The sequence below is a fragment of the Chelonoidis abingdonii genome, chromosome 4 (genome assembly GCF_003597395.2).
Source record: "Chelonoidis abingdonii isolate Lonesome George chromosome 4, CheloAbing_2.0, whole genome shotgun sequence".
NCBI lineage: Eukaryota > Metazoa > Chordata > Testudines > Testudinidae > Chelonoidis > Chelonoidis abingdonii.
The window spans coordinates 82,383,696-82,405,759 of NC_133772.1; the positions used below are offsets into that span (position 1 = coordinate 82,383,696).

General features: G+C 44.2%; 2 protein-coding genes across 3 annotated transcripts in view; one reads left to right on the forward strand and one right to left on the reverse strand.

The window, feature by feature from the left end:
- Nucleotides 1–22,064, reverse strand: part of LOC116821488 (retinol dehydrogenase 12-like) — a 64,270-nt gene that overhangs the window by 25,425 nt on the left and 16,781 nt on the right. The gene's annotated exons all lie outside the window — the stretch shown is intronic.
- The window catches only part of VTI1B (vesicle transport through interaction with t-SNAREs 1B), a 31,762-nt gene that overhangs the window by 6,685 nt on the left and 3,013 nt on the right, over nt 1–22,064 (forward strand). For both annotated transcript variants that reach the window (XM_032774758.2, XM_032774757.2), the window contains 4 exons: nt 4,246–4,304; nt 14,561–14,752; nt 17,527–17,700; nt 20,710–20,771. In XM_032774758.2, the coding sequence (XP_032630649.1) occupies nt 14,570–14,752; nt 17,527–17,700; nt 20,710–20,771 (419 nt within the window). In that variant the 5' untranslated portion in view covers nt 4,246–4,304; nt 14,561–14,569. The remainder of the gene's footprint in view (nt 1–4,245; nt 4,305–14,560; nt 14,753–17,526; nt 17,701–20,709; nt 20,772–22,064) is intronic.

Below are 22,064 nucleotides of genomic sequence, written 5' to 3' on the forward strand. Positions count from 1 at the left end.
TCAGATTGCTGACCAGAGCGGTCACAATGGTGCACTGTGAGATACCGCCTGGAGGCCAATACCGTCGAATTGCGGCCACACTAACCCTAATCCAACGTGGCAATACCGTTTTGAGTGCTACTCCCCTCGTCGGGGAGGAGTACAGAAACCCATTTAAAGAGCCCTTTATATCGATATAAAGGGCTTCATTGTGTGGATGGGTGCAGGGTTAATTTGGTTCAGTGCTGCTAAATTTGGTTTAAATGCGTAGTGTAGACCAGGCCTGAGTCTCTTGGATGTAAGCCCTGGTGCTTGGTAGATTGTATTGGTGGCTTAAGTGATGCTTTTCTTTTTGTTGGCATTAAAGTAATGCCCTAGCGTGATACCAGGAAGCACAGTGATGCTAAAGATGCCTTCTATGAGGATTATGAAACCCAGGTCCTGACTACTCATGGTCATAAATAAGTGTTGTTACATTGTTACAAGGATAGAAATTTTAACCCCCAGAGTCCTGTCTGTATTCAAATTGGCTATTAACTCTGCGCTTTCAATTTGCTAAAGTATTCTCTGCATCTTGTCTTATGCTGTTCTGTGGTATTACTTTGGAGTGTTAAACTGACCATCTTCCACTCGTGACATGACTGCATTTCATTGTGGGTGTAGGCACAGTGATTCTCAAAGCTTTGTAAAGGATTTGGGACTGAGTATAATGAGGGGTATTAATATTCAAGCCCTGATAAAATGCATCAGCCAAAAAGTGGAAATCTGGTTATTTAAGTGGGTGGGAATTTTCTCAAGTACTTTGGACAGTTTCTTGCATCACTTTGGAGGAACAGCAGTGCCATGGAAAATTCCATAGTTATATTTTTCTGAGCTGTTGTGTTCCAGAAATACTCAGGTGGCTGAATGAGTGTTCAGGGCCACAAGGGGACGAGAGGGGGCCACAAGGGGAAAGGGAGGGGGTGGCTGAGTGGGGCTGTAGAGCCACATGGGATGGCAGAGATGGTGGTGGAGGAATACATGGGGACAGGGGCAGATGTGCGTGAATGAGAGAGGCTAAGGTCAGCAAGGGGCTGCATGGGGGATGCTCCCTACCAAACCCCCTCTAAAAAAAAAAAAAAAAAAAAAAATTCCCATTCCATACTTCTTACTCTCACCCAACAATCCTCCACATTCACTCCCAGGCTTCTTCCCAGCAATTACTTCCCTCTCCTTCAGCTCCTCTATTACCTCTGGCTCCCCCAAGCCTTTTCACTGCTTCTGAGGGGTGTGGAAAATACCTTTCTGTATTGTAGTTTAAATGAATTATTACTCAGAGTTCTGTGTTAATATGCCTAGTAAGGAATCTGTTAACATTTCCTGAATCTTTTTTTGTTGTCTGTATTGTTAGATGTTCCGCTGACAGAAATTTTGAAATAAATTACCAAAATAACTGAAACTGGTGTGATTATATTATGGTGTTTTGACAAAATATTCAGAATTTTGCAGATTTTTTTAAATCTTTTGATGTGGAATTTTTAATTTTTGGTGCAGAATTCCCTCATGGATAAAATATATATTTTCTATTCAACTTCTTATTCCCTTATCACTGCAGTGAGGAGTCTATTATAGCACCACAAGGTAAGGACCATTATGATAGCACTGACAGCTAGTGTCATGGTCCATACTGTTGTTAGAGTAACTGCCTTTTTATATCATTTGAGAACATAATTTTTCCTTGTTAGCTGACAATTTGAGCCAGTGTCAAAAGCTACTTACAATTAAAATATTATGGTGTAATTTCGCTCTGGGCTGAAAGGGGAAACAGAAGTCAGACAAGTAACGAAAATAAAAGGAGCTATTTTAAAGACTTCGATATTTTCTCAAACTTGTACCTACTGAAAGTTCTTTCGGGAACCAGAGTTGTGGAACTTCATAACAGAAAATTGACCTTGTAATAGAGCTCTTGTTGCTATTGGAACTATGGGGAGACTGTAGTCTCTTCATAATACTGCAGTTGGAGTAGATGAGTTATGTCAATATTAACTTGTTTTTTTTTTCCTTATCGTAGATTGATTTTGTTTGAAGTCAGGACAAACTTGCACTGGCTTCTAGGAGAGATGAACAATAGTTTTTATCAGAATTCTTGTAAACATGACTGCCCTTTCCCTTTGCCGTGCTCTAAACCAATTCTGTGGCCTTCTCAAGTTCTTTCTGCAAGCTTATAAAAAACATACACTATTGCTTTCTGGTAGCATCAAGGGATTATGCTTACACAATACCATTCCCAGTGATCTTTGCAGTATGAGGATGCGATGGGCTCTGCGGGTAAAAGCATCTAACAAATGCTACGTGTATCTCTTCAGGGTCATTTTAAAACAAAACACAACACACTACCTTCAAAAGCTCAGTCACTCATTACAGGGACTCAGTAGCAAGTGGGCAATCCACATTAAATCTTAAACATACATAGCTCATTGAGGTGACATGGATTATCAGCTTAGCTAAGGGAGATGTGCATTCAGGCATTATTTCAGTGCTGTCTGAGTTCTTGACAGCACCTCTTAGTGGAAGGATTCTAGATCACCTATAGACACATGAATTTCTTCACCTACTGCTGAAGTCAGTAGCTGCCCAACAAAGCAAGAGAAAAGAAAGATGCTGTATCCAGTTGAAACTGCAGGGAAAACGTAGGAAGGTAGAATGAAAATACATAAATGGAATTTTACTCGGAGAGCATTCTGCACCAAAAAATTAAATTCTGCACACGCTACTTAATTTGTCAATAAATAAATGCAAAGACTTCAGCATGGCAGTGGGGGAGCACGGGCCACTTGCTGCATGAAGGTGGAAGATCACCCTGCAGCTCTCCCACCCCGCCACCCCTTGGACATGGAATCAGTGGTGAGGCTGCACCTGACCCTGACCCAGCATAAGGTCTGGGCCTGCCCCAAAAGCACACTGGGGCCATGCACCTGTGCACAAGGTGTGGGGCTGGTAGGCTCAACCAGGCAGGATCCAAGTCTGGGGAAAGCCGAGTGAGGGGGGTTCTTTGTGGGACAATCTGGGTGCAGGCAGCTCAGTGAGGGGTCTAGATCTAGGGGGATCTGGGTGCACAGAGGCTCATGGGGGTGAGGTTCCAGGTGTAGGGGCAATGAGACTCTGCAGGGGCTTCCAGATAAAGGTTGGTGGGGTGGGGGTCTTGGTGCAGCTAGTTGGCATTCAGTGGTGTGGTAGTCTGGATGTGGGGGCTCAGGGTGGTGCAGAGGGTGGGGGTTTGGAAGTAGGCGGTCTGGATGCAGGCAGGGGTTCCAGATGCAGGGGTTGAGGTTCAGTGCAGTGGGGTTCGGGTATGGAAGACTAAGGGGGCTCTGGATGTACCGGTTGAGGCTTGGCAGGGGTGTCTAGGTATGGAAAGTCTGGATGTACAGGGGTTGGGTGGATGGGAGAGCAGCTCCCTGTACAGTGACCCCTGCCCCCACAGCTGAGGAGTGATGGGAGGAGGATGCTGAGTTTCCTGCAGCTGGGGGAGATTTCTGGGTCTGATACACCCCAACCCCTCCTTGCAGTGGAAAAGGAAGTCCCATCCTCTCCTGCTTCTAGCCCAGGTGGGACTAGCAGCTGATCCCGGCTCAGGGTAGGAGCCCACTCGCTATAGTGTCCTCAGCCCCGCAGTGATTTACCTGTCCACCAGCTGCTCTGGGTGCCTGAAACAACATACCTGCACTGCTAGGGAGTGGTGCGTGTCTGGTCTTGCAGTTTCCCTGTCAAAGTCATATTTATGTGAGGAAGCAAAGAAATCTGCGGGGGATTTGAGTTCTATGCACGTGTAGTGGTGCAGAATTCCCCCAGGAGTAGAATTTGGCCAGGACATTGGGGTTAACATCTACTCAACTTACAGAACTTTAAATATCAAGATAAGCAATTGTTTGAGAGACATACCAACATAGGTCTTATCACCTTCCTGAGTTAAACACCTTTTTAGTTCTGGGAATGGAGTTTTATTGCATCTCAGAAATCAGCAATAGTTTGGTCTTCCAAAACCAGCAGCCAGTGTTGCTTTGTGTGTTCATTTCTTGATCACAGTGTGGTGGGTTTTAAGTTCTCTGGCCCTTTATAAGAATTTTCTGGTGGTCCCCATGTTAGGCTGAACTTTGGCCTGGGGTACTGTTAGTCAGCCTCTTCCTGTTAACTCAGTCTTCTATATGATGTCCCCAACCTATGCTGGCTTGAGAACTGTTTTAATTTCCTAGTTGCATATTTGATGTAGTTCCATTTCTTTTCCAGAAGAGAAGAAGAAACTAATACGAGAATTTGATGAGAAACAACGGGAGGCAAATGAAACGGTAAGGATGTGGCTGGAATTGTGACATTGGGGAGAAGCCCAAATGTGATGTCAGCCATACACTTTTATTTCCCTTTCTCCTTAGAAATGGTTTATTCAGGTCCTTGTGCTTCAGTCGTGATGGGGTTAGTGCAGAGGGCACATCCTCTACCTGTTTTACCTGTTTAGATAAATATGGTTCCATTCTCCAAGACTGTCAAGTCTGCAGTTTTCACTAGCATTAAACTCAAATGCCACCTCACAATTACCAAGCAAAGCAGAATGCTGCAGGTGCAATCAGAATCCTTAGGGTTCTTGGTCTTGCAGGGAGACTCCCAACAGATAAGTAGCGAATTCCTACTTTGTTCTTTTCTGTTGCAGTTCTGCATCCTAGAATCATTTGAACATGGTAGTCTAATCCCCTCTTCTTCCTGGGTTTGTGTGACTGTCAACATGTTATGGATCCTGAGCATTCTAATCCTGTTCTGCCAGAAACCCATAATGGGCAGAGCAGTAAAATCAAGCTGACTCTATATGTTCACACTTTGGGTTTTGTGCTGGCTCATAGCACCCAACGGTAGAACCCTCTCCAAGTAGTGCTTGTTAAAATGTGTGTGTACCCCTTTCTACGCCTGCTCTGAGCGTTTCTGAAGGCTAGACCAGGGATTCTCACAATTGATTTATTTTTTTTTTTTTGGATGGGCTCAGAGTGCAGTGAGGTGGCATGGTCTACCTGTGACTTGAGTGATGGACCACTATCTTCCCCATGGTGGGTTGAGTCAAACGTGCCTCACCCACTTCACTGGAAGTAATGGAAAACAGCAGGAAGTATAAAGGGAGGGCCTTGCTCAGTTTGGGCTGCACCAGGGAAGGAGGTATACATCTCTTCTAGGGAGAAGAGCCTTCTTTGGGACTGTGGACCAGCAGCTGAGCATATCAGTGCCCTACTGCCTGAAGAGACAGAGGACCCTGAGGAGTGGCTGAAATCAGAAAGTGTCAGGCACAACTGCCTGATTTGCAGGCGGATGTGGTGCAATCAGATCCAAGGATTGTCCAGATATCAAATTTTTCATCAGACGAGACATTGTCTGTCTTTCCATTCATAAGAAGGATGATTTGAAGTATTCCTGTGGTGGAACCCAATAAGGCCATGGAATCCAGGACTGCCAGTCCTCTCCAGTAGCTGGGATCTAGAAACATACCCATAAGAGAAGCAAAAGAGTGAGGGAGCCCAGGCTGAGAAGGCATGAACAAATCAAGTCTCTCAATTCTTCTCTCTCTAAATGAGGATCAGACCTAGGATCTGCTATGGACCTTATAGGAGACAGCAATGGACCTAGAAGATGGTGAGGAATAAAAGATGAGAAAAATCTGTGTGATGACCTTGTAGAAGTCTTGGGAGGAGGTGTGGATTGATTTGAAGAGACACTAATCTCTGTTCTTTTCTTTAACTGAGAAGAGGATTCTAACTGTAGAACTTGTAAAGCCTATTTGCCAGTTATCCATAACTCGGATTTGTGGAATGCTCAGAATGGGGAAGGTGCACATCAGCCACCACAGAAAAAATTGTCTTTGGATCTCAGTCCCAGAACAGGAGCAGAGGAGGAGCCAGTCCTACCAACGTGGAGAGTACCTGATCCAGAGAAATTCTCAGATCCATGCCTCTAATATTCAGTCAGAACTACAGCTGACTTAAGTTTAAGGGTCAGAACCATAGAAGCCAATGTCAGACTTGGACTGCTCCAGTAGGTGTGATGCATGGGATCTGACACTGCTAAGAATGGCTGTCTTCTCCCTTCCCTTCCTTTTTGGAACTAACATAGCTGTAGCTGATGATGTGGCTCTAGGTTTCTTGGAAGGCAGCTGACCTTTTCCCACCAAGAATGCCTTCAAAGTCTTGATGGCTTTAACAGATAAATCCAGAGCTGATTCCAAAATCCTAGAAGCTGTACACAGTTTGGGTTGCTGGAGGAGCTGAACAGGTGTGTTAGATTTCTGATCTGCAACCAGAAGGTTTACCAGCAAGAGCTTCTTTAAGCAGAGGCAGCTGTAGTCTATTCTGCCTCACTTTATGCACTCTGGGCATGAAAGCCTGGCAAACAGATTATCCAGAAGGAGAGCAGCCTTCCCCGAGACCCTTCAGATACCTAACATGGTCGTCCACCTGTGACCCAAGAACATCTTAGGGCTTGGCTACATTAGACATTTCAAAGCGCTGCCCCAGCAGCGTTGCGGGAGCGCTGCCGTGGCAGCGCTTTGAAGTGTGAGTGTAGTCAAAGCCGCAGAGCTGGGAGAGAGCTCTCCCAGCGCTGCTTGTAAACCACATCCCTTACGGGTGTAGCGTGCAGCGCTGGGAGCCGCGTTCCCAGCGCTGCCGCCCTGATTACACTGACACTTTACAGCGCTGCATCTTGCAGCACTCAGGGGGTTGTTTTTTCACACCCCAGTTGCAGCGCTGTAAAGTGCCAGTGTAGCCAAGGTCTTAGTGTCAGTTAAGAGAGATACAGAGGGGTTACAGGTATGTAGATTCTAGTTCACCAAAGAATCTTGTGTGAGGTCTCAAATGAAAACCAGTGTCACTGGTTACCAATATCACTGTGAAATTACTGTGCAATGAGTTATGTATCTGTTTCAGAAAATTATGTCTTAAGCATTTAAGGTAAAAGCAGGTCACCAAAAGGTGACATGCCTTAGACTGGTTTCTCCAGACAGGAGGCAAGATACATGTAGCTCTTTCAGGATGTAAATTAAGCATTGTGAGCTAACACAATGGATGCCCATTTACATCTGAAGTCAAATCTTAACAAAGAGATGTGAAGTAAACAGGAAAGGACCACGCAGACATAAACAAGCCACAAGGAATTATCCTATCTAGTGAAAGATAACAAACTTTGGATGTAGTTCTAGAAGGCAAAGGCCTTGGCTACACTTGCAAGCTGCAGCGCCGGTGAGGGGGTTACAGCGCTGCAGCTTACTCGGTGTCCACACTTACAAAGCTCAGCCAGCGCTGCAACTCCCTGTCTGCAGCGCTGGCTGTACTCCTGGTCTGCTACGGGTGTAGCGAATCCAGCGCTGGTGATGCAGCGCTGTCATCAGGTGTGGACACGCACCAGCGCTGTAATTGGCCTCCAGGGTATTAGGAGGTATCCCAGCATACCTTTTCAGCCACTCTGCTCATCGTTTCGCACTCCACTGCCCTGGCTCAGGTGACCTGCCCTTAAATGCCCGGGAATTTTAAAAATCCCTTCCTGTTTGCTCAGCGAGGCGTGGAGTGCAATCAATCAATCAATCAGTGACCATGCCTCCACGCCCCAAACGAGCCCCAGCATGGAGCACTGCCGAGCTGCAGGATCTCATCAGTGTTTGGGGTGAGGAAGCTGTGCAGGCACAGCTGCGCTCCAGCCGTAGAAATTATGATACCTACGGCCAGATATCAAAGTCAATGCATATACAGGGCTATGACCGGGACGCGGTGCAGTGCAGGGTTAAGGTAAAGGAGCTGCGAGAATGCCTACTGCAAAGCCCGTGAGGGAAACCGCCGCTCAGGTGCTGCCCCCACGACCTGCCGTTTTTACAAGGAGCTGGATGCGATACCTTGGATGTAACCCACTGCCAATCCGAGGATCACGATGCGACAGTTCAGAGCCTGGAGAGGAGGGGAGGGTGTAGAGGAACCCGAGAGGAGGTACTGAGGTATTTGGAGACTCCCAGGAGTCATGCAGCCAGGAGCTATTTTCCAGCCAGGAAGAAGCTAGCTAGTCGCAGCCGCTGGGACTTGGTAGTGAGGAACCAACGCAGAGGAGCCTGTTCCGGTAAGAAGCTTTTATTATAAGGATGGAAATGTTTTGGGGAGGAGGGGGGCTATGGCTGCCTGCAAGCATGCCTCGATGTGGAATAGCCCATTGATTTGGTCTATCACGTCGCGGGTAATCAGCCTCTGTAATCTCTTCAAAAGTTTCAGCCAGAGCGTGTGCAGTGCACTTCGCACGTTATATAGGGAGAGCCACTGTGGTCCTTGTCCCAGTCAGGCTAACGCGTCCGCCGCCATTGTGCCGTGAGGGTTGAGGGGGCCATCGCTGCACACAGGCAAGCTGCGTAGGGACCAGGGCGGAATCCACATAGCTGTAGAAGACCCTCCTGCTCTTCCCAGGTGACCTGGAGCAGCGAGATATCGGAGAGGATAAAATTCTGTGGAAAATGCAGGATACTGTTAAGTGCTATTTCCCTTAGCTGCTCTTTGCTTTCCCCAATTCACAGAAACCCCAGTGATCCCAGAGTCAAGCAGCCCCCCCTTCCCAGGTGAGCCGCGTGTGCAAGATGGGTCCCAGGAGTACCTGCTGTGGCAGATGTGGGGAAACTCACCATTTGTCTCTGCTGCTGTGGTCTCTCTGTGCTATGCTCACAATGTGTAAATGATGCTACAAATAGTCTACATAACTCCTTAAGTGTGATTAAAAACAATACAGGCTCTGTAGTAACAGTTTATCTCTCTGTGTTTTTTTTTAAAGTGACCTTGGATACTGCTCCATCAGCACAGACTTCTGAAAAACTACGGAACTTAAGAAAAAAACCAAGGAAGAAGTAAGGAGGAGCTGGTGAAAGCAGTTATGAATCTGTGTTCCACAGATAATAAGAAGTTGCAGGACTGGAGGGAAAATGAAAGCAGGAGAAAGGAACAGGCTACCAAGAGAAAGGAAAAGGCTGCCAACAGAAAAAGGAATTGGCTACCAAGAGAAGCACAAATCTCATCAGGTTGTGGACACGGACCAGCGCTGTAATTGGCCTCTCAGGTATTAGGAGGTATCCAGCATATTTTCAGCCACTCTGTCATCGTTTCGCACCCACTGCCCTGGCTATGGTGACCTGGCCTTAAATGCCCCTGGATTTTAACAATCCCTTCCTGTTTTGCTCACGAGGCGTGGGAGTGAATTCAATTAAATCAATCAGTGCCATTGCCTCACGCCGCCAACACGAGCCCCAGCATGGAGACTCAGCTGCGAGATTTCATCATGTGTGTGGTGAGGAAAGCTGTCGCAGGCACAGCTGCGCTCCAGCCGTAGAAATTATGATACCTACGGCCAGATATAAAGTCATATGCAATACAGGGCTATGACGGGACGCGGTGTCAGTGCAGGGTTAAGGTAAAGGAGTCAGAAGCCTACTGAAAGCCCGGAGGGGAAACGCCGCCAAGGTGCTGCCCACGACCTGCGTTTACAAGGAGCTGGATGCGATATTGGATGTAACCCCACGCCAATTCCGCAGGATCACCGATGGACAGTCAGAGCCTGAGAGGAGGGGGAGGTGTAGAGGAACCCGAGAGGGAGCCTACAGAAAGGTATTTGAGACTCCAGGATCATGGGCAGCAGGAGCTATTCTTCCAGCCCAGCGAAGAAGGCAGCTACTCGGCCAGCCGCTAAGGGACTTGGTAGTGAGGAACCAGCAGGAGCCTGTTCCGGTAAGAGCTTTTATTATAAGGATGAAATGTTGGGAGAGGGGGGCTATGGCTGCCTCTGCAAGCATGCTCTCGGATGTGAATAGCCATGTGATTTGTCTATCACTCGCGGTATCAGCCTGTTAATCTCTCAAAAGTTCAGCCCAGCGTGTGCCAGTGCACTTCCGGGACCGTTTATAGGGAGAAGGCACTGTGGTCCTTGCTCCAGTCAGCGCTAACGGTCCGCGCCATTGATCGATGAGGGTGAGGGGCCATCCTGCACACAGCAATCTGCTAGGAAGGGCGCAATCCACATAGCTGTGAGACCCTCCTGCTCTCCCAGGTGAACTCGGAGCAGCTGAGATAGTCGGAGAGGATGATTCTGTGATAAATGCAGGGATACTGTTAATGGATTCCCTTAGCTGCTTTTGCTTTCCCAATTCACAGAAACCCAGTGATCCAGAGTAAGCAGCGGCCTTTCCCAGGTGAGCCGCCGTGTGCAAGCTGGGTCCAGGAGTCACCTGGAATGGTGGCAGATGTGGGGAAACTCACCATTTGTCTCTCTGCGTGGTCTCTCTGTGCTACTGATCACAATGTCGTAAATTGAGCTACAAATAGTTACATACTCCTTAAGTGTGAGTTAAAAACAATAAGGCTCTGTGTACAGTTTATCTCTCTGTGTATTTTTTTAAAGTGACCTTGGATAGCTGCCATCAGCACAGACTTCTGGAAAAACTACGGAACTTAAGAATAAAACAAGGAAAGAGTAAGGAGGAGCTGGTGAAAGCAGTTATGAATCTGTGTTCCACAGATAATAAGAATTGCAGACTGGAGGGAAAATGAAAAGCAGGAGAAAGGAACAGGCTACCAAAGAAAGAAAAGCTGGAAAGAAAGGAATGGCCCTAGCAAGAAGAAGCACAAATCAGCTGCTAAGCATCCTGGAATGCCACCAGATCTCATGCAGACAATGCTAGCCATGCAGGAATGAGCACACCGCCCATTCATCCCCATCCCAAAAGCTCACCCATTGTGCCCCCTGTTTCCTCAAAAAATCCTTCTCCAGATCCTGCTTCTTACACCACCCGAGCTGCCCCCAAACCATACGTTACCTGACCAGCTCTGAGAACTACGACCTAACTATGCACTCAACCCCATCACATCCATATTAACCGAGTGCAGCAGCTGCGACAGACTCAAGGAGGAGACCATAGCAGAGGTGCTCTGTGGGATAGCTGCCCACAATGCACCACTCACAACAGTGCTGCAAATGTGGACACACTGCAGCGCTGGTCGCTGTCAGTGTGGACACACTGCAGCGCTGGCCCTACACAGCTGTACGACCACAGCTGTAACTACCAGCGCTGCAAAAATGTAAGTGTAGCCATGCCCAAAGAAAACGCTCAGGTATCCTGCACCCAGGAATAAATAAATGGATGGCTTGTCTGCATTCATGAAAGTGGGGTCTCAGCCAGCCTTGGTTGAAAACACTGGGGAAGATTTCGGGTGAAATAAACTTCTTCATACAGGAGGTTAACCTGTTAAGTTTAGTCTTTAGAAAGCATGTTACGATTTTGTCTTGTATGTAATCATTTTTTTCAATATTCTTTCTTACTATCACTTATTCTTGTTTTCATTAAATATACCTAAGTGCTGTGATGTTAAGTGAGGTGCTTGTCCTGAGCTGAAACTTACAAGCTGATGTGTACTGCTGTTTGGTAACAACCTGGTAACTCTGAGTATGCAGTGGGTAAGGGGCAGGGAGTGCTCTAAGAACTCGTGGGAGTTGCGATGGGTTGGTATATACCTATCACTACCTACACAGAGAGAGCAAAGACTGTGGAGGCCTGGAAGGTAGTGCTTGTGCTGCCAGAGCTCTTGATTTCTGGGAGCTGATCCACAGCGAGCACAGACAAGGCTCCTTCGCTCTAAAGCAACGTTTCTCAGATGTGGTCCCATGTGCCCCCAGAGGTTTTTCCTGCAGTCACGACAGTCTCCTGGGCAGAGATGGGGGAAGGGACAAAGCAGTGGGGCTAAGAGGGTGGGCTTAACTCCCCTTCAGCTGTGGCGTTCTACCAGCAGACTTGGTGCTTCAGCTGTGAGGCTCCAGGCTCTTGGCTACCACCCCTTGGGGTGGCAGGGCTCCATTTTCAGCCCCTCCAGCCATAGGGCTCCAGCTCTGGGCTTCAGCTGGACTAGCCTTACTGGACACCATGGTGGTCAAGAGGCAAGGAGCAGGGTGAGTCTGGGGTGCAACACTGCAGAAGGGAGCTCGGGCAATGTGGGGGAGAAGAGGGGGTGATGGGAAGCCTGGGGAGTAGGTGGGGGCTGGGGAAGGCAATGGGGGCCAGGTGCACCAAAATACTGCTGTACATTATTTTTGAGTCTGCAAAAAACAACAAATATATTTCCAAATCATTGTAATTTATGTGTGTGCATATTTATTTGTTTTTCCTAAAGTTAATTAAGTATTTTAGGAAAATTTGTCAGACTGGCCACAAGCAAGAGTTGGTGACCACACTCTGAAGCCACCAAAATTTTTGTTGTGAAAACCCCAGCTCTAAGGGGAGGTAGTGGTGAGGTGCCTTACAAGCCTGTGTACTCCAGGATGCATCACACTGTCTCCAGGAAGACAGGTGGGCACCAAGCAGATCTCTTAAATCTTGGCTTTTTCTTCTGTTCAGCTATTACAGGGAACTGAATCTCACCAACTATATAAACTATCTAAATGTATTTCTGTACTAAAAATTACACTTAATTCTTTATGTCGTTATCTGGTACTACAGTGGAGAAAACCCTGGATCCAAAGATGGATTGGAGTGGTTCACTTCTGTCTGGTACAGTAGCTGGAAGGAACTGAAGTGGTAGAGGGTGCTGGGCCCCTTATATAGCCTCGCCCTCAGAATGTTTGGAAATGCTGAGGAGTGGGTAGAAGAGGGTGCATGTGCATTCTAATGGGCACTGCTTGGAGAAGATTCTACCATTAGGTAGCACCAGGTGGCACAATACTCATAAGTGTGAATATGCAGAGCCATTCAAAGAAGAGCATTGCGATACAGGATTATTGGGGCAACAGAAGAGGTAAAGCAATGCAAAAATGTCTTTACAGCTTAAAAAAACCCCAAACAAATAACATTATAGGCTTAAAATGTCTTCTGCTCCATAATTATGTAATGGTGACCTTTTTAACATTTTATTTCTTTAAGTATACATATATGTCCCAGTGCTCTTCACTGGTTCTTCCTATGGGAACACATACATGTTTTAAACTCCACTTACTGCACCATATAGCTTTGCAGATGTGGTCAGTTACACTGGTGCAATAGCTTGCTGTACCAGATATATGGATTGCATATTTCATTGACATTAGCCTCGATGTGCATTGTCCATCACAGGACAATCCAGAAGTTTTTTTGACCCCGTATATTTTGAGATAATATAGCATTTGAGTTTTTGTAGTTATTAAGAATCATGTTTATTTGAATCTCTGAAATATGACACAGTAGATTTGAAAATCAAACTACTAGAAAAAGTGGTGGATTTGTCATCTGTTGATATCTTCAAATCAAGACTGGAGGATTTTCTGGATGATATCCTCTAGCCAGACACAAGTTATTGGACTCAATGTGGGGTAACAGGGTGAAATGGCATGTGATATACAAGAAATCAGACAAGATGATCTAATAGTCCTTTCTGGCCTTAAACTATGAATCTCTAGTAATTGCCTTTCTTTCCTGATCCATCAAAGGATTATGGTGTAGAGATCCATAAATCTGTACGCTCCTGCTCAGGGCTCAAAATAGAACTGGACAATTTTTTTTTTTTAATGAAGCATTTTGTTTGACCAGAAATGAAATTTTTGTTGATGTTTTTGATTTGCCCAACATTCCAAAAAATTTCTGGTTGAGGGGCCCCCCTCCTCATCTTAAAACAAAAAAAACAAAAAAAAACACCTTTTGGAAACTACCAGCAAACTGAAAAATCAGTTATTCACCTAACTTTAGTCTCACATCTTATTTAGAGATGGTACTGAACCCCTCAGAGTTTAGATCAGGAAGTTTGGTTGATGGCCTGTCCGCTTGTGTAGATGTGATTGGAAACCTAACCTAAACCTAATTGGAAACCTGAACCTGACACCAACGTAAAACTGTTTAAAGAATGTGAAACAGGACAAAATACAACTATCAAAATGTTATATAGAAAATCAACCGTATAATTTTGGCTTTAGTCTCTTTCATTGAATCATTCCCCAATCCATGTTGTGTACCAGAGTACACGTGTATACCAATGTCTTAGTATTCTCTTGTTCTTATTGGGATGGTGAGTAACAATACAAATCAAATTATGGAAGGTACTGATGACATAGTACTGACAAATATGACTTTTTCAAAATATTTTCACCTTAAGAAATGAAATTGTAAACTTGAGATCTTAATTCAGAGAATATCTGTGATACTGTTGGGACTTACCTTGTTAACTTTTGGACTCTTGAGGGAAGACTGTTTAACACAGTACGAACCCTGTGATGTGGGTTGGACAAAATGAGGCCTGTGGAATCATGTAATCTGGTTGTCCCATATATTTATGTGAAGGTGTGACTTGTGGAGACTCCTGGCCTGCTATGCAGCACTCCATCTTGAGCCGAGCAGCTGCTGGGACGTGTAGATTTGTGTGCTGCTGCACCTCTGTATTCGATGAGGGCAACTACAATGTTCTTCCTCACAAAAGAGGTTCATCCCTTGGACTCCTGTCAAGTTGCAAGTACAGCTTGGGGTTGGGCATAGTTTGAATACCCCTCTATATTAATAGAATGAATGTGGTACTTTTATAACTACTTTTTCTCTTTAAAGCTGCGGGAGATGGAGGAAGAACTGAAATATGCTCCAGTGTCCTTCCGGAACCAAATGATGAACAGAATCCGGACCTACAAGAGAGACCTTGCCCTGTTCCAAAGAGAGATTAAAAGCATAGATTTAGGAGTGGGCCCTGGAAGTCGGGGGGACACTAAATTTGGAATCTATTCCATGGAGAATGATCAGAGTGTGAGTGTCAAATAGATATTAACTATATCGTAAAACTCTCGATTGTAATACAAAGTGACTTCAGCTGTAGCTAGCTGTGATAGCTAGTGTTTCTACCTTACCCTCCTTAGTTTCTTAGCTCAGATAACCTGGCTATAAACCTACTCTGCATAAGCTGCATAATAGGGAGTATTTTGCATGAGAGGAAAATTGTACCTGGAACTTTTTTAAAAAAAAAAAGCATGTCAACTTGGTAAGAATGAAAGAATAAACTCAAAATAGCAAACTTGTTTCTTAAGAGATGCTCAAATAGCATTTGGCTCAATATTTTTTTAAAAACTTAAAAATTTTAATTAAACATACTGAAATACTTTCTTTAAACATTCCTTTCAGCACAGAAATCACAACTGTAGTAGTGCAGGAAAAAAATTAAATGACCAATTTCATTTCACTGTCAAAGGTGAGTGAAATGTATATATTTAAATGCACCATGTAGGATCAATGGTAAAGCTAGCTTTAAAATAATTCTGTTAAATAATCCAGGCACACGTAAGGGGCCATCTATTTAAGTAGCGAATTGATCAGGCCTCTCAAAACTTTTAAGTACCATATTTGTTAGTTGTACTGTGGACAGTTAAAAGGCAAAGTATGACTGAACTATGGAGACTGAAATCACCTCCAGTCTTAAAGCTCTGAGGCACACTGATCTGTGCGGGAAGTTTGTGGTGCTGTCCATCCTGCACCTGTCCTGTGGTTGGATTACTTTAGTCTTTGGGATACCTTTCACCAGATCTAAAACTACAGAAGCCAGGAAACTTTGAAGACTGAGGTGCTATCCTTGATTTATCTGGATATTTCCGCATGATGCATTTGTTGCCTCCCTTATAATACCTTAGTACAGGATGGTAGATTAAAGCCTTTTTCAGAGTTTAGGAAAATATTCTATTCTGAGAGCCAGTTCTGATCCAAGGTCAGTGAGTCTCTCTTTCTGACACTTGGGTTACTTATTTGCATAAAAAGAAGATTTTAGTAGCCCAGGCATTCCATCTGTTGCTGCTTGTTCCCATGTAATCCTCTGATTGTGTGACCTCATACAAATCTCCACAGCAACCAGTTGTGAATGCTTCAGATGAAGGAATGACTTAAGGTAGGGATAAAAGGAGCAGATAAAAACAAAGATCCTATTTTTAAGTAAGTATCCCGTAGTGGCAGAGGGAAGTGAGATTAAAGGAAGGATAACGTGACAGATTTATTTCTAACCAGAATGTTTGTTTTAAGACCATTCACATGTAGCATCTTTACCTCTAAGATTAACCTTTCAGTTGACTCCTTTTTCATGTCCTTGCTAGGTTTAAGATGATCCTTTTAACCCTATTTTGAATGTACTTTAATTGTGTGTGAACTACCCCAGGCCTCTTTCTATTTAACTACAGCTTGTTTTTTCTTGGCTTCCTAGAGTACATATTTATTTGTCCCTAAAATCATGCAAGTGATAGGGCGCAAGAAATCTTGTTTCCAAAAGGTTTTCTAAAGAGAAATATTTGCTATCCTTGAGTCGCGCTGCTGGATTATCTTTAGTGCAGTGATTCCCAAACTTTTCAGCATCATGTCCCCTTTCTAATTTTTGAGAGACTGTCATGCCTCCCACCTCTCCTCTACCATCATCCAATCCTCCCCCAATCCTTGTCCCCTGACTGCCCCCTCCTGGGACCCCACCTTCTATCCAACCCCCCCTGCTCCCTGTCTCCTGATTGCCCTGGCCCCTATCTACACCCCCACACCCTGACAGACCCCTGGGACTCCCACGCCTATCCAACCCCTCCTTCCCCGCTCCCTGTCTCCTGACCGTCCCCCCTAAATCTCTGCCTCATCCAACTGCTCCCTGTCCCCTGACTGCCCCCTGGGACCTTCTGCCCCTTATTGAACCCCTACTTCCCACCCCCTTACGAGGCTACTCAGAGCAGCAGGACTGGCTTAATGGAAAGCCTGGGAGATGGGTGGGTGCAAGCTGCTCTGCCTGTGCGCTGGTGTAACTACAGGGGAGGGGGAACAGAAGGGGAGGGGCCAGGGGCTAGCCTCCCTGGCCAGGAGCTCAAAGGCCAGGCAGCCTCACGCCCTCCTTGGAATTTCTTCACGCCCCCTGGTTTGGGAACCCATGCTTTAGTCCTAGTTTTTGCATTTATTGGAGACAGATTTCTTCGTAATGTTCTAGTTTGTGGTAATATGCAACAAGCCTATATTTCAACAGATACAGATGGTAGTGAAGAAGGGTCCTGAATTCTCTGCTCCAGTTCCAGTCTGATTCTGAGGGAGTGGGGCACAACTGAGTTTAAGATGGGAAAATCAAATGAACCTAAATTATAGAACAGCATCTCTTGCTCCGTATTTCAGTCTCTAGCAGTGACCTACTTGCATTTTATGGTTGTAGTTAAGAATATAAAGGAAATCTGTCTTTAAATCTGTTTTTTGGCTCTTCTAACTTTGTAGCGAGAGAGTTTGTTCTTTCCTCCTCCTTTTACTGTAGTTTATAATATTTAACTCTAGCTTCCTCCCTATTCTGTAGAAATGTTGCAGGTAAATAATCTATAGTAAGGGCTAATATTACGTAATACAGAGTTGACATACTATATATTTTCAAACATTGATTTGTCTGCTTCTATTAACATAAACGGACCTTGTCACTGTTATAGGCACATGGTCTATAAAGCAATGCGTCTCAATTCTAGAATCTATCAGAAGCCAGTATGTTTCTGCTCCCCTATTTAATAGCTAAACAGTAACACCTATTTTTTTAGACTCATTTGCAGTTGCAGAGGGGGTTGCTTCTCCAGGGGACAGAGAGCCTGAACCGAGCCACTCAGAGCATTGACCGTTCACACCGGATCGCTGCAGAGACGGATCAGATAGGTACAGAGATAATCGAGGAACTTGGGGACCAGCGAGAGCAATTGGAACGCACCAAAAGCAGAGTGAGTGTAAAAGCTGTTGGCACCGTAACATAACAGCCTGGCATTAATCTACTGGGAATGGTAGCATCTATGGAGATCTGGGTGCTTTACTTACTGAGTATGAAAGCTGTGATATGGACATGTGGGAAGAAGGAGCAGTTATTAGGATGGAGGACTGTAGACTGACAAATAAAAAATTGCCCCCATTTGTTCAGCCTAGCAGTCCATAAATTTCCATCATAAAGAGCACTTTGTTACCAGGAATAAACTGTGAAGTGGAATTTGAGTTCATTTCAGTTTGGCTTTGAGTCCTGAGCTAGTGACCGCATCCTGTTTAAACATGAGTCATTTTTGTCACCCTGAGTGTGTGATGCAAATGGAAGAGGCTAAATCCGTTAGTTTTTTTTATTTTTTCAACCTGACTTCATATGTGGATGAAATGGGCTAGATTACCCAATAGTTCTCTTCCAGCTCCCTGGGGCTAAGGCAGGAACTAGCCTAACAACTAATAATGTAAACTATTAATAGTGGTTTTAAACTATGTAAACTTAATCTAAAAGTTAAGACTCTAAACACTGAAGCCTTTCTTTTCTGAGTGAACCATTGTCAAAGTGCAGTTCTACTCTGATCCAGTCATTGTGTCTAGGATCTCTGTACCAAATTTGCTCACTTAACAAGCGAAGATGTGTTCTTACCTCTAGTTCTGCAAACTAAGCCTGTGCACAGTTGAGCTTTGGTTATTTCCAAGTAGTATCACTAGTAATGAAGATTCATTAGATCTTTAGCTGCATTTCTGTTGCCTTCAGTAGATTTGCACAAAAGTAATGGAAACTTGGTAAACCAATATATTGATGCATAAGAACAAACAGAATCCAGCATTGCAGTACCTACATTTCTATTTTTAGCATGATGGCTTAATCGTAGGTCTTCAAGCTGGGAATCGCACCTGTAGCTCAAAGTGTACATTTACCTGTCATCCCAGTTTCATATCAGAACTTGGATTTAATGTGAGTGACTCCCTCTCCCAGAGTAGGGCTGTCTGTATAGCTCTGTCAGCAGGCCTCTTGAATCAGGTCAAACCAGCATAGGCTATTTCCTGAGAGGCGAAACTTCAAAAGTCCTGTTACCTGAATTGCTTCAGCATTGGGAATTTACAGTCATCACTACCTTCTAACGATAGTTCCGACAGGAACCATCCATTCGTCCAGGAATACAATCAATAGCCAGCCTATAAAGATGTACAACATTTATAAAGTTGATCCAATAACCTGAATATTCCGTTTTCGAAACATTGCATCTGTCATAACTACTTTCTTCTGAAGCTAAGAGTTAATATAGTCCTTTGGATATACCATCCTATTAAACTTGTTCAAGGAGTTATGCATTTCTAGAGTGCTGTTCCCACTACTGAAATAGTACTAAATACAAGCTCACTTTCTTTTTGCATATGCGCCCTTAACAAAGAGCTGAAGTCTAGAACTGTTTTTAAATGGACTTGTGGACTCTCCTGGAACTGTGAGCAGGGGATATTTGCAACTATGTAAAAGGTACTAAAAATGGGACTCTTGGCAGGCAGAATGGTACAGATCCGCCATCACAAATCCTTTTTTACATAGGATCTAATAGGAGTCATATCGTTGTTTTGTGTGAAATGAGTGAATTCCACTCATGGAAGAATAACAGGTGCTAATGTTGGCATCAATAGGCTTGAACCACATCTTGTTTGCTTGATCATCTGTACTCCCTGATTTCTGTGAAAGCACTAGGTGCAAGGAGTGTGGTTTTGAAGGCCTGGGCATAAATAGATCCGTTTACCAAGGGTGCTTGTGAATGTAAATGGAGGGCAAGTGGCTCTGAGGCTATGTCTACATTACAGACCTTATAGCAGCTGTACCAATGTAAGGTCTCCTGTGTAGCTACTCTATGCTGGTGGGAGAGAGCTTGCCTGCTGGCATAATTAAACCACCCCCAATGAGCAGCAGGAGATGCTCTCCTGCCACCATAGTGCTGTCCTTACTGGCACTTTTGTCTGTGAAACTTATGTCAGCCAGGGGTGTGGTTTTTTCACACCTGACTGACAAAAGTGCTAGTGTAGACAAACCCTAGTTTGACTCAATAAAGACAACTGGTCTGACTTCCCTCACAACCCATCTTCACCCACACACACACCTTGAACTTTTGGAACAGGACTGACCAAATTTTATACTGAAAGTTAATTACCACAGGTTATGAGTCTCAGGCACAAACCTGAGTTGTTTATAATATGACAGCTTTTAAAATATAACCCTAATTTGTTTTGCTTGTTTCTTACTAGGTGATTTAGAAACTGCTTGTTGACTGAATAGTGTAAAGACTGTCCTAGATGAGTTAATCTGTTAGTTGAAAGTTACACATCTCCTTTTCTGCCCATGTATTAAATCTTTCTCTTAACCTTTTGTTTCCTCACTGCCATTTCCAAAATTGTAGCCTCTCATATGTCACTAATGCTCTGTTTATCTTAAATAATATGGAAGAGGGAGTAAGCTCCCCACATGACCCTGTTAGGTAGCATCTGACATGATACATTGCTGCTCACACTAGATGGCCTCCTGTATTAAAAAAAAAAAAAAATAGTCCCTCAGCAGTTTTCAGTGGTGATAGTCTGTTCCAATTGGATGTTATCAGAAAACTTACCAAACTCAGTATTTTAGACAAATCATGCTATTGCTTTTCTCTGGTCCTGGAGAGGCCATTGACCACACTTGAGACATCCCTGGCTTGAGAAATCACAAATGAACATTGACAGGCAACCTCCTGTATTATGCAGCTGTTCCTCACCTGAGACCTATCTTTTAGGTGATGCTTAGAACAGCAATGCTGTCTGAGCATTAAGATTACAGGAAGGTCCTTCTTGAACTTAATCTTTTGTTTGCTTAATTCATTGTGCCCTCAACCACTTGCTGGCAAACTGTGCGTCAGAGTACAAGGTTTGACTCTGTGCCTCATATTTCCCTTCAGAATAAGTGGAAACTAACATGTTTTTCTTTGTAGTTAGTGAACACAAGCGAAAACTTAAGCAAAACCCGTAAGATCCTGCGTTCCATGTCGAAAAGGTGAGTAGTGTGATGAATTTACTTATTTTTTAAAACTTTAAAGCAATGCTCGCCTCCAACAATAACCAATCCCACACAGTTGTTATGCCTTTCTTCTAAATCTCAAAGTAGGATACAACCAGAAAACTAATTACTGGACAGGAATTGCATCACCCAGTACCCTCTGATAGAATAGGGCAGCAATTTTACAGCACACAGCAAAGGAAATTTAGAATACTGTAACAGCTGGAGCTGCTGAGGGATTTTAGATAGACGAGAGAGAGACTGTAGCCCATTTATTTGGGCAAATTTCAGTTACATTCTATAAGTGTTGTGGAGTCTTTCAATACCTATTCCCTGAGGAATATTAGACACACAAGGCTGGGAAAGGTAATATTTCATTAGATGACTTCTGTTGGCAAGAAACAAGCTTTGGAGCTACAAAGAGCTCCTTGGTCTGGGAAGGGTACTCAGTGTCACAGCTAAAAGCAAAGTGGAAATTAAGCTGTCTTACTTTCACTATTTTTTTTCCCTTTTGGAATAGTTAAACTTGAGTGGCACTCCATTGTTCATTTAATAGGCTTAAAACCTTTTCCCATATAGTCTTACCTACCCTAGTCCATTAATCTCTTCCTTTATGTCAAAAGGGTGTTGAGATCCAGAACAAGCTGACAACTGTATTCCTGGGCAGTGTGTACCATACACTTATAGAATGCTTCTTATTTTATCCCCTACTAACACATTGTTTGCTTTTGACTGCTTCTGCATAGTGAGCAGCCTTTTTAAGCTATCACCACTGGATGCATAGTTCTTGTGTCAATTCATAGTGTTACCTTGCACTTACATGGTGCCTAACTACTTAGGTTTGTTGGTTCCTCTCTTCTTGAATCATTGATGTGCTTATTAAAAATGTCTCTCATCAACCTTCTATTCTAGAGCAGAACACCAGTGCTAACTGGGGGCCTTAGCACATGCCATTAACTTTCTTTTATTGAAATTGACTAGTTTTCTTAAACTAACTTTTTTACCAAAGCTTGTGGTGGTCCAAACAGCCTACTGATTTGGTTTTTAGGCTGGTGGGTGGTTTGGGTTTTTTAGGGGGGCTGAAGTTGTCTCATGGACCTAAGGGAAAGAGTCAACTTTTTAACCTGTTACTGAATTACAGCTTGCCACTAGTAATTCTTCTAAAGGGTACAATATGGCTACCCTCTGATGCAGTGAGTTCTTGATTATCTGCTTTCATCATCTCTGTAAACTGTACTTGACATGAACTTTAGTGACCATAATAACGAATAGTTTGGGGAAAGAATTAGT